This window comes from Gasterosteus aculeatus, chromosome 3 (assembly GCF_964276395.1).
Source record: "Gasterosteus aculeatus chromosome 3, fGasAcu3.hap1.1, whole genome shotgun sequence".
NCBI lineage: Eukaryota > Metazoa > Chordata > Actinopteri > Perciformes > Gasterosteidae > Gasterosteus > Gasterosteus aculeatus.
In genome coordinates this window covers 17,391,240-17,404,846 of record NC_135690.1, presented here as the reverse complement: position 1 = coordinate 17,404,846, position 13,607 = coordinate 17,391,240, and the positions used below count along the sequence as shown (strand labels likewise).

The 13,607-nt window shown below is 46.1% G+C and overlaps 1 protein-coding gene across 5 annotated transcripts; it reads left to right on the top strand.

Moving 5' to 3' along the window:
- Positions 1-378: 378 nt before the first annotated feature.
- apol1 (apolipoprotein L, 1) lies at positions 379-13,367 on the top strand. Of its 5 annotated transcripts, XM_078099862.1 has the most exons (28): positions 379-794; positions 957-1,004; positions 2,129-2,192; positions 2,303-2,367; positions 3,576-3,644; positions 3,716-3,778; positions 4,350-4,418; positions 4,503-4,571; positions 4,888-4,959; positions 5,058-5,126; positions 5,209-5,280; positions 5,367-5,429; positions 5,523-5,582; positions 5,787-5,852; positions 5,946-5,996; positions 6,154-6,219; positions 6,319-6,372; positions 6,726-6,776; positions 7,515-7,724; positions 8,085-8,147; positions 8,667-8,723; positions 8,925-9,014; positions 9,115-9,165; positions 9,338-9,379; positions 10,572-10,649; positions 10,778-10,817; positions 11,128-11,179; positions 11,298-13,367. In XM_078099862.1, exons 1-28 carry the CDS (start codon positions 792-794, stop codon positions 12,256-12,258), a joined length of 2,718 nt encoding a protein of 905 aa, XP_077955988.1. In that variant the 5' UTR covers positions 379-791; the 3' UTR covers positions 12,259-13,367. The 5 variants fall into 5 exon arrangements, with proteins under 5 accessions (XP_077955988.1, XP_077955991.1, XP_077955990.1 ...); XM_078099865.1 differs by lacking the exon at positions 3,716-3,778; XM_078099864.1 differs by lacking the exon at positions 8,667-8,723.
- The last annotated feature ends 240 nt before the right edge of the window (positions 13,368-13,607 follow it).

The window sequence follows — 13,607 nt, the reverse complement described above, 5'->3', positions numbered from 1 at the left end:
TTGATGTATTTTTTCAGAACTAATTCAGAAAATATGGATTGTAATATAGATATTTTCTTCACATGTTTTAGGATTTTTAATCTTGAAAGGAGATATTATGCAAAGTATGGTACTTTTTCATACTTTCATACATAAATATTTAATTTCACTTGGAAGATTTTTTTATTGAAAAATGTAAAGGTAGAAACCAAAAAATGTTTTAAAAAATATTTTTAACCCATTTAATTTAAACGAATTTAACTAACATTACACCGCAGCTCGGCCATTTGTATGATTTTAATTATATTGACAAATACGCGCACACGATTGTTCCTTACATACGTCATTAGACGTTAGAAACGAATTGAAACACGTCCGGACATCACGAAAAGCCAAACTGTAGAAAGAAGTCCGAGCGGCAGCAGAGGGCAGCAGAAACAAACGCGGTCGGCGTGAATATGTGATGGTTGTAACTATTCCGAGCCGCACCTGAAGGCACCACAGCTCTGACCGTCAACGCCCAGGTGAGCCTCGGAGACGCCCTCCACCTGAAGGTCAACTCGGGTCAAAGAAGTCAAAAACCAGAGCCGCCAGTTCGGGGGATGTCTGCTGTTCTTTAAAAAACAAAAAAGAAGCGCAACGGCTCTGAACTCTGCGTCACCGTCACACTTCCATCGGCGCCTTTTTGTTTTCTCTTCTCTTCTCTTGTAATTTTCCCCGGACAAGCGACGGGCATCATCGACCAAATACCCGACCGGTTAAACACGTCGAGTCAGCGACCCTCGAGGGGACCAGACGCGGGGGTGGTCGTCATGGTGAGTGCGCGTTTGAAGCCCCTCTCCGTGTTGTTGTTGTTGTTGTTGTTGTTGTAGCGTCGCGTCGGTTAACGTCAGGTAACTTCGGTTAATTGGAAGCGTCGTTTACCGAACCAACCGGCGTGAGCGTTAACGCGCTGTGCGCGTGTGTGTGTTGGACAGGATCGATACGCGGACCTGGACCTGGACTCCGAGGACGGAGGCGTCGCTGTGAGTAACCTTTAAGTTGTAAAAGGTTCAGCCGGCTGACGTTTGTTGTTCGTTTCACGGCATCTGTTTATTTATAGACGTGTGATATTATCGCTGAACTCATTACAGCTGAACTCCACGTTCCAGGTCGGCGTGACCTTCACATCAACTAAACTAAACGGACCCTAGTGGTCAGATGCAACTACACTCAACTTACTCTTTAATCACAATTTGGACTTAAATTAATTGAGTGTTTGCATATTGTTCTACTTCATACTTCTACCCCGCCACAATTTGGAAGCCCATATTTTATTTTATTTTTTTTCATATTTTTCATAAATTTTAATACATTTAAATAGATTAAGCTTAGCAGCAGGTATGTAAAGTATTTACTGCATCTACAATTCAATAATATGATATTATTCTGAAATGACTCATTCTTAGTAGGATTTATACTTTTGTTTTTATTTTCTTGATGGGATTTGTTGATAACAAATAATAAAGGGAGGTGTGCTGTTTCAGGCATATTTCGTTTAGTATGACCAGACTCAAGGGAGGTTTTTTAAGGGAATTTTAGTTTGTGGATTCGGTCTGTAGATTTGTTTGGGTACTTTACACACATTACATTACATTACATTACAGGTCATTTAGCAGACGCTTTTATCCAAAGCGACGTACATTACACTTTTAACCCATGGCTTTTTCACATTTTTGCCCACAATAAGTTTGGAGACTTGTCTCGGTTGTTTTGGGGAACGGCCATTGTTTGAAAACGTAATTACCGGTCTTTGTTTTTCCTATAGGCAGTACAATATTATTCAGTTCCGTTGTACGGATTTACAGTATCTTACAGTAATCCGTTCTTGTATATTATTGAAGCCTTTATTCTTTGCAAAGGCTATTTTAGATGGAATAACAGACAAGTGACCTTTCACCTGTGACGTGGAACGTGCTCCGCCTGTCCTCCCGTTCCTCCGAGGCAGATTTACGCCGCTGACTCACCGGCCGTGGCAGCGCCTCACGCTCGACCCGTTACTCCACAGAACCGCCTCCTGCTCCTCTCGAGTCTTCCCGACGCATCCGTTTGTTTTCGCGAGCCTCATTTTCCTTTTTGCCTTTTTTTGTTTTTGTCTTTTAACTTTCAGCAAAAAGCGGCGTTGTTCGGTGGGCTGTTCAAGAAGTCCGCTGATCCACTCCCCCGAGCGCAGGTGAGCGTCTCCATTGAGAACTGGGATCAGCCGCCGGTTCACCGAATACAGAACGTTCTGGATGTATTAGAATGTTCTATTTTGTGAAAGAATACGTGTGGACTTCACTGGACAGTTTGTCGCTCAGCAGTGAACTCTCGCAGAGCAGCGACAGTCTGACTGACGGCGGCACCAAGGTGAGCTGAAACGCCGCGAACCCGTCCAGCTACTTTATTCACGTTTCAAAGGCGACAAACAAAGACGGCCGCTTAGTTAAAGACACATTGTTGCCGTATTGTTTTTATTGTTGAAGCGAGTTTTAAAACATTTGCTGGTTCTAAACGTGATGATTTGAGTCAGAAAAGCTATTTTAAGACTTGTGAAATGTTTTGACTAAACTTTTAATTACTCAGTTGAAAGAGTTGATAATAAAATGAATGAAAATAAAATTGAGGTCACTGAAAATTATCAATCAATTAATGTATTTGCACATATTATTCTCATGATATTATTATTTTTTTTTATCCTCTGAAACGTTTTTATTTTACTTTAAATGTCCCTGAGTGACTGAGGGTGTTCCACCTGCCAACATGTCATCACGCCAACATGTCATCATGTCATCACGCCAATATATCATCATGTCATTATGTCATCACGCCAATATGCCATCGTCTCATCACGCCAATATTCCATCATGTCATCACGCCAATATGTCATCATGTCATCACGCCAATATGTCATCATGTCATCATGCCAATATGTCGTCATGTCATCACGGCAATATATCATCATGTCATCATGTCATCACGCCAATATGCCATCATCTCATCACGCCAATATTCCATCATGTCATCACGCCAATATGTCATCATGTCATCACGCCAATATGTCATCATGTCATCACGCCAATATGTCATCATGTCATCATGTCATCACGCCAATATGTCATTATCTCATCACGCCAATATTCCATCATGTCATCACGCCAATATGTCATCATGTCATCACGCCAATATGTCATCATGTCATCACGCCAACATGTCATCATGTCATCACGCCAACATGTCATCATGTCATCACGCCAACATGTCATCATGTCATCACGCCATCATGTCATCACGCCAACATGTCATCATGTCATCACGCCAACATGTCATCACGCCAACATGTCACCATGTCATCACGCCAACATGTCACCATGTCATCACGCCATCATGTCATCACGCCAACATGTCACCATGTCATCACGCCATCATGTCATCACGCCAACATGTCACCATGTCATCACGCCATCATGTCATCACGCCAACATGTCATCATGTCATCACGCCATCATGTCATCACGCCAATATATCATCATGTCATCATGTCATCACTGAACATTTCTCTGCTCTTCTTTCTTCAGCAAAAGTCCGGTGTGTTCGGCGGTCTTCTCAAGCGATCTAAAGCCGGACACGTCCGGAGGCCTTCGCAGGTGAAACATGATCTACAATGACAAGCGTTGTGTTGTTTCAGGAAGAGGCTCGTAACCTCGTGTGTTTTCAGGATCTTTTGGACTCGGAGTTCACGGCGAGCAACGACAGTCTGTCTGAGAACGCCGCAACGAAGGCGAGTCTCGTCAGCCGAGTGATTATTTTATTTTACAAAATGAAAAACTGCAACATCAACAAAATCAACGATGAGTGCAGTACGACAAAAGTAACACTCGTACAAAACTGATACACGAATGTGACACAATACAAAGAATATTGAGTATAATAAATTAACTGAATAGAACGTATTTTAGATTTTTTTTGTCTTCCAATAAATCATTGTAAAAAGATGATTTTTATCCCCCAATATTTGTAAATATTGAAACAAATTCCTAATGTTTGCTTATTTTTGTGTTCTACATAAACTACAATGAAATCGCATGAAAGTATTAGAACATGAATCAAACGTTGTTTAACCCACAGCAGGTGTGTAGCCGTCGCCCCACGGGACGGTGAGTTGTGAGACGGGTGTGCGTTTGTTGTCGCTCTGTGTGCTTTGGAAGCGCATGCTTCGAACCCGCATGCATCAGCGATTCAGGAGCCCCCCCCCCGTCCCCCGCTGACAGCAGCATCGAAACACAAAGCCAACGGGGTCGTTTCACTTCTCACGTGTATAATTATTAGAACTATTTGGCTTTTCCCTCCAGGAGAAAAAAGGGGTGTTCGGCGGGATGTTTAAAAAGTCCAAGCCGTTTGGAGCGAGGCCACAATCACAGGTGAGAGTCGTACGTCTCGCTCTTTTCTCTCACTTTGACCTTTTATTGGAAGACGATGACGGTACGTTTGTGTCTCGCCCTCAGGAGGACGTGTCTGCGTCCCGCGAGCTCTCGGCCAGCAAAGACGACCTCTCTGTGAAGAGCAACACTAAGGTGAAGTGTCTCCTCGCACTAAAGCTGCAGTCACATGACACCACCGTCCCACACGCGGCCATTCGCCTGCTTTCTCTGTTTCAATGCTTTTCTTTTTGCCGGTTGGGCCGGTTGGGCTCCCTTTAGTTTGGATGAGGTCTCTGCATTTAGATGATTAATAAGTAGAAATCACTGCAAGCGGCGCGTTTGGGACACGTTGAGGTTATTCTCATCACTATTTGCATGCGGGGGGATTCTTGAAGTCCCTGCAGGCCCATTTGACCTCAGATCAATTCCTCCACTGTGGATTCATTCTCACGTGCCCTTCTGTCTGCAGGAACCAGGAGGGCTGTTCAACGGCGTGTTTAAAAAGCCCCCCAAGCCTTTCGGAGCGAGGACACAATCTCAGGTGAGAGTTGTGCGTCTCACTTTCCCCCGTGTTGCATTGGAGGTCGACGTGAGGGGATGATAATGAGCGATCGGGGCCGTTTCTTCTTCCTTTTTTAGGAGGATTTGTCGGCACTCAGCGAAGCCTCAGGCAGCAACGACAACCTTTCTGCGAACAGCAACACTAAGGTGAGGCTTTCGAAAACCAGAGACGAGCTCCTCAATTTAAGTTCTACATTCGCCAAAAAAGCATTTGAATGTGTTCCTCCAGGGACCAGGAGGGGTGTTCGGTGGGATGTTTAAAAAGTCCCCAAAGCCTTTCGGAGCGAGGACGCAATCTCAGGTGAGCGCCGTCCACCGTGCCGGGCTGCCGCGAGTCCCCCGGCCCGCCGGGGTCGTTACTGACTGGTTTACCGTGGTCTCCCTCAGGAGGGTTTATCTGAGCCCAGGGAGCTCTCCGGGAGCAGAGACAGCCTGTCGGAGAACGCCGCGGTGAGTTCCGCGGACCGGCTCAAAGGCCGCGACTTCACAGTCAACGCAGTTGACGTTTACGCTTTGGTCCCGTGCCGTTTTTTTTCCCCTCAGGAGAAAGGAGGGTTCTTCGGGGACGTGTTCAAAAAAAAAGGGGCCAAATCGCAGTCGCAGGTGAGGTCAAGGTTGGTCAACGGCGGGCTCTTCCAATCCGAAAGGGAGGTGTGCCGTTTCAGGCATATTTTGTTTAGCATGACGAGACTCAAGGGAGGTTTTTAAGGGAAGTTTAGTTTGTGGATTCGGTCTGTAGATTTGTTTGAAGCCGCCGATACTTTGGCTGTTTATTTTGTGTTTTTTTTAATGTATTTGTCTGTTTAGGATGATTTGTCTGAGGACGGGGAACTCTCCGCCAGCAGCGTCGCGCTCACGGAGAAGTCGTCCCAGGTGAGCGTTCACCTGCGCCGAGCTCACGCTAACACGAATGTGCAGTAGATGAAAATCGGCTTGTAACTCGCACCGCCTTGAATTGTACGTCAGGGTGGAGCTGCAGCGAAGATCCTGAGGAATCCTTTTACCTCCACATCTCGGGTAATTTAACCTCACTCATGCGACATCTGACAAATCACAAGTGCACGACCACGTCATCGTTTTGGAGACGTTAAAGCCTGAACATGTTCTAAACATGAAGTGATGCATGAAGCAAAGAAGATGTAAAAAGCGGTACGTGTATTCGCTCCGTCTGCAGGAGAAGAACTCTGAGTGCGAGCCGGAGGTGCCGGACGGTGGAGAGACTCCGCTCAGCCAGAAACAGGTTTTTTCGCGTGCTCATCAGTGAAGTTTTGATGTTAAACGTCATTTCCGTATTCGCTCCTTACTGACTTACTGGTTTTGTGCTTTCTTGCGTATTCAGAGTAAATTTTCTGAGGCGATGGAAAAGATGAACCCTTTCCGCTCTGCAAACAAAGTAAGGTTTCTATTTTAAAAGTGCTTAAGAATAATTATATAGATAAAAAAAGTTCCATTTACCGTATTTTCCGCACTCCAAGGCGCACTTAAAGGGATTTAATTCCCTCAAAGAAACCACAGTGCCTTATAATCCGGAGCGCCTTATATTAATGGATCAATTGGTTAATCGGTTGATCCATACTGGTTGTACACGGCGCTCAAGGCGCTCTGCCAAACACCCCATTCTTATGCGCCTTATAATCCTACATGTGATAACATGTTCTAACATAGGTCACTCATTGAAGGTGCGCCTTACAGTGCGGAAAATATGTGTGTATGTGTTTTCCAAAGTAACCTCTGTCGTCTCTGCAGCACGAGAAGCCGACGGGCGCCGACGACAAGGAGCGCGATGCGGACAAACAGGTGCTTTGACATTTAGTAAACAGAGAGGGGAGATTTCAACGCGGACGAAGGAGTCGACCTCAGTTGACTTGCCAGGTCTTGTTGAGAAGCGCGTGTCACAGAGAACCGCTTCAAATATCTACAATCAGCTCAAACCCGTTTGGCAAAGAACATGTTTATTACGGTAATCCTTTAGGCTTTTATTTGCTAAGTTCAGTGTAGGGAGGCGAGACCAGGGGCGATGTTGAGCAACCAAACCAAACCCAGCAACAACCTCGGCGGCGCCCCGGGCCTCATAAAACCCAACTAGTAAAATGACATCTGTGGGGAAACGCCTGTGCTCACCTGTCTGTGCTCACGGGTTTCTACTGAGCAGGCTAATCGTGCTAATCGGCACAAACTGTCCCGCCAATAGTGGACATTTTGCAGATAAAAAAATTAGATTTAGAGATCCGACTGAATCCATCCCACTGTGCAGAAGATCAGAAGATCATGATGATGGTGTAAATCTTAGGGATATTTTAAATATCCCTCCACCCGTTTAGTGAAACGTCTAAAAGCTGAAAGTCCTTTATTCGGAAAGACGAGAAGGAGAAACAAGGGGAAGAGAATCCAAAGCTGAGGATTCTATTTTTTCGCATCACTCGTGCGTCATCAGTGGCCGCGCACACTCGCACAAGCTGACCAACTTCTGTCAAAAACGCCCTTTTCTCCTCACGCCCCCCCACCCCCCTCACATTCTGTGCGTGTCCTCGTCAGCTCGAAGGGAACGTGATCCGGCGAGAGGCGAAGGACAGAAGTGAAACTCCGCCGCTTCCGCGCAGACCAGCCGGCGAGGTCTGCGAGCAGCTCGATCCGACAGCGCGCCGTGTGGTCCGAGCTCCTCTGACCTGTGACAGCCGTCCACAGGAGACGAAGACGATGTCCACACACGCCGGCGCCACAGCGGGAGACGCCGTGGAGAATCAGGTACGGCGGATTTCTGGCTGAACATGTGAAGGCGTGTCATGAAAGAAAGCATGTCGTCATGGGAAGGTTTCTCCGTGTGATGAGGAAACATCTCGTTGTGCATCAGCCTTTGAAATGAGCGTGTTCATGAAATTAGATTTTATTTCCTGAAGAAGGGGGAGTAGATTTAAATACAAGAATTTAATTGAGGTAATTCAACCTTTTTAGTGGAGTAAAATATAATAAATTTTATTATTCCAACTTTTTTAAACGCAGCTTAAGTAATCTTCACCAAAGGGACAACAGCTCTGAGGAACCCTGAACAAAGACAGAACCTCCTTTGAATGTAATTCTAATGACATGAGTTTAAATTTGCTGCAGAGCCAAACAGAAGACGAAGGCCTCAAAGAGGAAGACGAGGGGAAACTTCCAGAAACCAAAAGTGTAGGTCAATTTCTTCCCCGTTATTAAACTGCATTTAATAATAATCACAATCCTGTTTTCACCCTCGAGCTCCGACTACTTCTGTTCACACACACGCTGATTGTCATACAATAGAGGCCGACTCATTGACCTTTAGTATGTCTGTGTGTGTGTGTGTGTGTGTGTGTGTGTGTGTGTGTGTGTGTGTTGAACCCACATTTGCCTCACAAACCGCACAAAACCAACACGACAAGTATCGTGCCAGGATTTAATTGTTCTATTTCCTGCTTCCTGCCAATAACTTCAACCCTTAACGTACAGCTTTTAACTGTTATTTTCCCTTCAGAAGCCTTTAAGGTTATGATGACTTATTCAGCTCGCTCTCTTTCTGTCGTCCATCCATCATTTAATCATTTTATTAATTTAAAATTAATTTATTTTTTAAAGCCAAAGATGCAGAGGGGCGAGTATTTGCATGGACCAAACACTAAGAGCTCTAAAGTTTTTCGCTTTGTCACTGTCATGTTTTTGTTTACACAGACCACGGTGAGAAAACAGAAGCACCACAATCCGTTTATGCCACATGCCGGAGCCAAGGTGTGTTCTGGATTTCTACTCTTCATACAAACGAGTCAAACGAGTCGCGAGGACCTTTTTTCATCTTTGCATCTACTTCAACTTGTATAAACTATTGTTGATTCCGTAAAGCCTCAAACGTGTGCGACAAAGGGCTCGCGGTGTTTAAATGTATTTTAAAATCGGGAAAGAGTTCTCGTGCAACCCTGATTTGCTTTGCAGCCTCAGTCCGATGATGAAGGGCTGGAAGAGAAAGAGGCTCCTTCTTCTAAAGAGGACAAGAAAGCGGAAGAGGGACAGGACAAAACGGAGGTAGTTGAACTCCTTTATTTAACTAAATGTTTGTGCGTTGAATGGGTATCATGCAATCAGGAACAACAACTTCCTCTTCCCTCCTGAATTTTGTTTTCAGGCCAAAATCAAGAAGCCAAAGAGACACAATCCCTTCATGCCTCGCGCCAAGGTGACGTGCACAAACCTGTTTGCAACCTGTGGAAAGCATTGTTTCCCCCGATGCTTTATTTAAACCACTCCTGCATCACCTTAACTGCCCTTTGGGTTTGCATAATTAAGGACAACACGCTAGACAAAAGTCAGAATGTGCCGTTGATGATTGAAATGTGTGTCTGTTTCAGGGCAGAGTTGTGCGCAGGAACGCACAGGATGCAGCTGCAGAGGTAGAGTTCATTAAACGCTCATCGATCATCTGAACGAATTCCACTTTTTATCAGTCGGCTCCCAGGAAACGTTTAACACTTTTCCTGTTTAACGTTTAACACTTTAACACTGCCAGCGTGTTTGCAGGCTTACGGGTTCCCAGCGTGCTCATCGTGGTCACAGTCACATGACCCCCGAGAAAACACCCATGTGAAGCAATCGTCGAAGCAATCGTTTTTTCTCCCCCCTCCACTCTCGACATGAAACCCATCCCAACCCCCACGCCGTGTTTCGTGCGGTTCTATGGAAGAGGACATGAGATTAGGTTGCAATGTGTCCCGACCTGTTTTCATGCTTCCTTTTTTGTGTCTATGGAAAATTTTCCCACTTCTGCAAAAAAAAAAAACCCAGCACACTCAGAATGCTTTTTACTGTCACTTCCTCGGCCCCATCCGACCTTTCACAGCGCGAACGGGGTTAAGCGGATTGAAACGAGTGCGTCTGCGTCGTTGCGTCGACGCACTGGTTTCACTTCATGGTTGTAAAAGTCCTGCGTGTGTCGCAGAGCGATTCACCTCCAGAACAACAGGCGGAGTGACGTGTTTCTGTTGAAGACGACCTAGAGAGTCACGTCTATTTATTTATTTGTTTATTTATTTATCATAGACTTTATTGCCCCGTGCATCCACACTGCTGCTTTTCATCGCGGACACATTTGTCCCGTATTTTCCTCCACAACTTTGTTCCCCTCGACCGGCAAACCGGCGTTTGCGGCGATCTCCCTCCGTGAATCAGAGGCCATCCGCGCGTCCTCATAGTCCGCCAATGACTGCTTGTATAAGCGCTCATATTTACACATTTATTCCGACAAAAGTTCTTCAATCTGATCCGTTTCTCTCGTAAACATTCTTGGTTTTAATAATGACGGTATCGGGCTGTGAAAGCGGAAATGTGAGACTCCGTAAAGGACGTAGTCAGCGGACCAATCGCAGCCTGCTGCGCTGCGGGAGGCTGCGTAGCTTTTGACGCTAGTCTAGAAAAATGTCTCGACACACGCAAGGACGCAACGAGGTGTGAAAAGCGACGCAAGGGTCGCTCTGAAAAGGCTCTAGTGAGGATACGGGACACGCGTCGAGTGGATTTAAATTCTTGGCCTTTAGTGTTGTCGTGTTGACGTGAGTGAACACTTATTCCTTTTTTCTGTTGTTTCAGAACGACGGTGGAAATAGATGCTTGTTTGACCGGCTGGAGGACTTCCGCGTGGACCCGTCGCAGGCCGAGGACAGACAGGTTGGTTCCCAAAGCTCACCGGGCCACCGGGTCGCCGTCGTAACATCTCAATCTGATGCCTCGTTATCAACCGTTTGTTTCCCCACCATTGACAAACCGTCCCGTCTCAATCTCGTGGGTTCTTTCAGGATGTGGAGAACCTCATGGAGTGGTGGAACCAAGTGGACTGTAAGTTACAAATAAAAAGTTTTTCACTCTTTTAGATTTTATCTGACAGTAAAAGGCCCGATTTCTTCTTTCTATTTGCACCGCCAAAAGTATGTGGATATCGATGTTTTGGGCCCCTTAGTTCCACTAATTTAGGCAATTATGTTTTAGACAACAATTTCCTGTTTCAGAACAAAGCCCCCCGGTGCTCAACGGCAAATATAAAAAGCTAAATATAAATCGATATTCAAGTTATATCGATGGATTAATGTGCATGTTGATGTCACAACATTTGACTTGACATCATTGTTTCACGTTTTCCCGCCCTCAGCTTGGGAGGACACGCCTCAAGACGATGACATGACCGAAAAGGAAGAGGCCAAGTGAGTGAGGGCTGCGAGAGCCGTTAATATAAAACGTGTATCTCTTATTTCTGGCTTTGAAGACCGCTTCCGTTTTGGGAGATCTCCTAAACCTCGCCCGGTAACGTGTTTGTCTCAGGGCGTTCGCTGTGACGGCCGAGAAGGTGCAGAAAGGAATCCGCGTGTTCAACAAGCTCTTCTCGGAGCGCGCCGAGAGCCTCTGGCAGCACGTCATCGATCTCAACGGCATCGCAGACGGCCTGGACAAGTTCAACAAGAACACCAAGATCGCCCAGATCACCGGCGGCTCTACCAGCGCCATCGGCGGCGTGGCCACCATCACCGGCCTCGCCCTGGCCCCGGTCACCATGGGTATCTCCTTGATCGTGACGGCGGTGGGATTGGGGGTCGCCACGGCGGGCGGCCTGACCTCCGCGGGCGCCGGCATCTCCAACCAGGTCAACAACTCGATGGACCGCAAGAAGGTGGAGAAGATCGTGCAGGACTATCAGGAGAAGATGGTCGACCTGGACAAGTGCCTGAAGTTCATCAAGCGGGGGATCGAGAACCTGAAGAGGTTCGACCTGATCAAGATGAAAAAACACGCCTACAACCGCGACTTCCCCGCGCTCAGCAGCAGTTTCTACGAGGACGGCGCCATGGCGGGAAAGGCCATCCTCATCAACGCCAACGAGATCATGCGCGTGGTGCAGATCGCCAACGTGGCGGGCAGCACCGCGGCCAGGGCGGTCCAGATCGCCAGCATGGCCACGGGCGTGCTCACGGGGCTTTTCGTCGGGATGGACATCTACTTCGTGGCCAAAGACTCCAAGGAGCTCAAGAAAGGCGCCAAGTCAGAGTTTGCCGCCAAGATCCGGGAGGTGGCGACGCAGCTGCACGAGGGCCTGGTGGAGCTCAACGGGATCCGAGAGGAGCTGCAGGCCACCTCGCCGGAGGGCCGCGCGGCCGAGGCTCCGGCCGCTTTGGACGGCGGCGGCGGCAAAGAGACGGAGGACAAAGGGGACGAATCGAGCGAAGATGAGATCGACCGCATCAAGAAAGCCATAAAAAAGGACTACGAGAACCGAGAATACGTTTGAGGAAAGTAGAAGAAAAAGCCTGAAGCTGTGTTTCTGGATGCAAAACGTCGGGTATCTGCTCAAAGCCCAAACGCACGGCTCCGTTGTGGGAGGGAACTTCACACAATGACACGCAGCAGCTTCTAACGCTTCCGATCGTTCGTTCTATGGACCCGACCGCTCGAATCTGCAAATCAGCCCCTGAGAGGAACTATCTGCTCCTTTTGAGGGCGAAGCTGCACGTAGTCTTTGAGAACGAGGTCCTGCAAGATGCAACTGCACCATGTGTGTTTGGGTGGTACAGTTTTAGAAAACATTGTCATCATTTAGACTTTAAAGTGTTGCTGAGAGTTTTATGGGGATTCGTATGCTTAGAGACAGGAGCGTTTTGCTCCAGCCTTTTTATCTTTAAGTTCTCACTAACTTCTACTCGTTTGACTAAATCTGGATCACACAAGTACACTTTAGGAATGTGTCAGCTAGAAAGGCTCCACGCCTGTTAGAAGTCACAAGCTGAATAACTCGTCTGGGCAACAAGTGACTTATTGAAATAGTTTTCTTTATTAAATATGCATTCATAGAGAAATGTGTGTTTTGGAGTTTGTTGTATTTTCCATTGTAGGATGATTGGGAAATATCTGTTAATGCAAACAACTTTATTTAGTTATTACTATTTACTTACATTATTTAACAGGTTTTTAATGTGAGGTTTGTCGACCAAACTTAATATTATCACAGAAACGCCTCCTTTTAAACAAGCTAAGAAGTTGTTACACCTGTCAGTTACTGGGTGTAAATATTCACTTGTTTAATTTGATGTGTAATGTTTTTTTTATTCGTAAAGACTTTGAGCGGCTGGAGAAACATAACCAGGGAACTCAACGGGAAAATATGACGGTCACTTTGTTTCCTTTCACTACTTGAAACTGGTTGAGTTTCTACCACGTCTTCTGTCCTGATGTTTTATTATTGCAAACTTAAGACGAGCGCCGATGTCCGTTCTGTGTTTTGTTTAATTAACCTGATATTTATGTGTCTGGGTGGAGGTGATAGTTCGACACTACATCTTTCTGTGCAATATATTGTAAAACTGTAATAAGTAATGCAATTATTAAAGTAATTAAAAGAAAGATTTCCTTTGTTGCTTTGTAATCTTCAAGCTTTAACGTTGCTCTTGCTGAGCTGCTGTTTGAACAAACCTCTACTCGCTTATCAAAGTCACCTCCGGCACTCTTTACCTTTCTCACTTTCCATGATAAGTGGAATTAAAAACCGGATAGCTGCACCTCGCTCACCCTTTGCACGTTTTGCATTATGAAGAACTTAAATACATCATAAACACAGTGCCACATTTATGCTTCCACACGGTC

What these genes read in the sequence shown, in the direction of transcription:
- apol1 (XM_078099862.1), top strand. An exon ending in CTGAGAACGCCGCAACGAAG is followed by an intron (nt 3,779 to 4,349) that starts GCGAGTCTCGTC and finishes TTTTCCCTCCAG; the next exon opens with GAGAAAAAAGGGGTGTTCGG. An exon ending in AGGGACAGGACAAAACGGAG is followed by an intron (nt 9,015 to 9,114) that starts GTAGTTGAACTC and finishes TTTTGTTTTCAG; the next exon opens with GCCAAAATCAAGAAGCCAAA.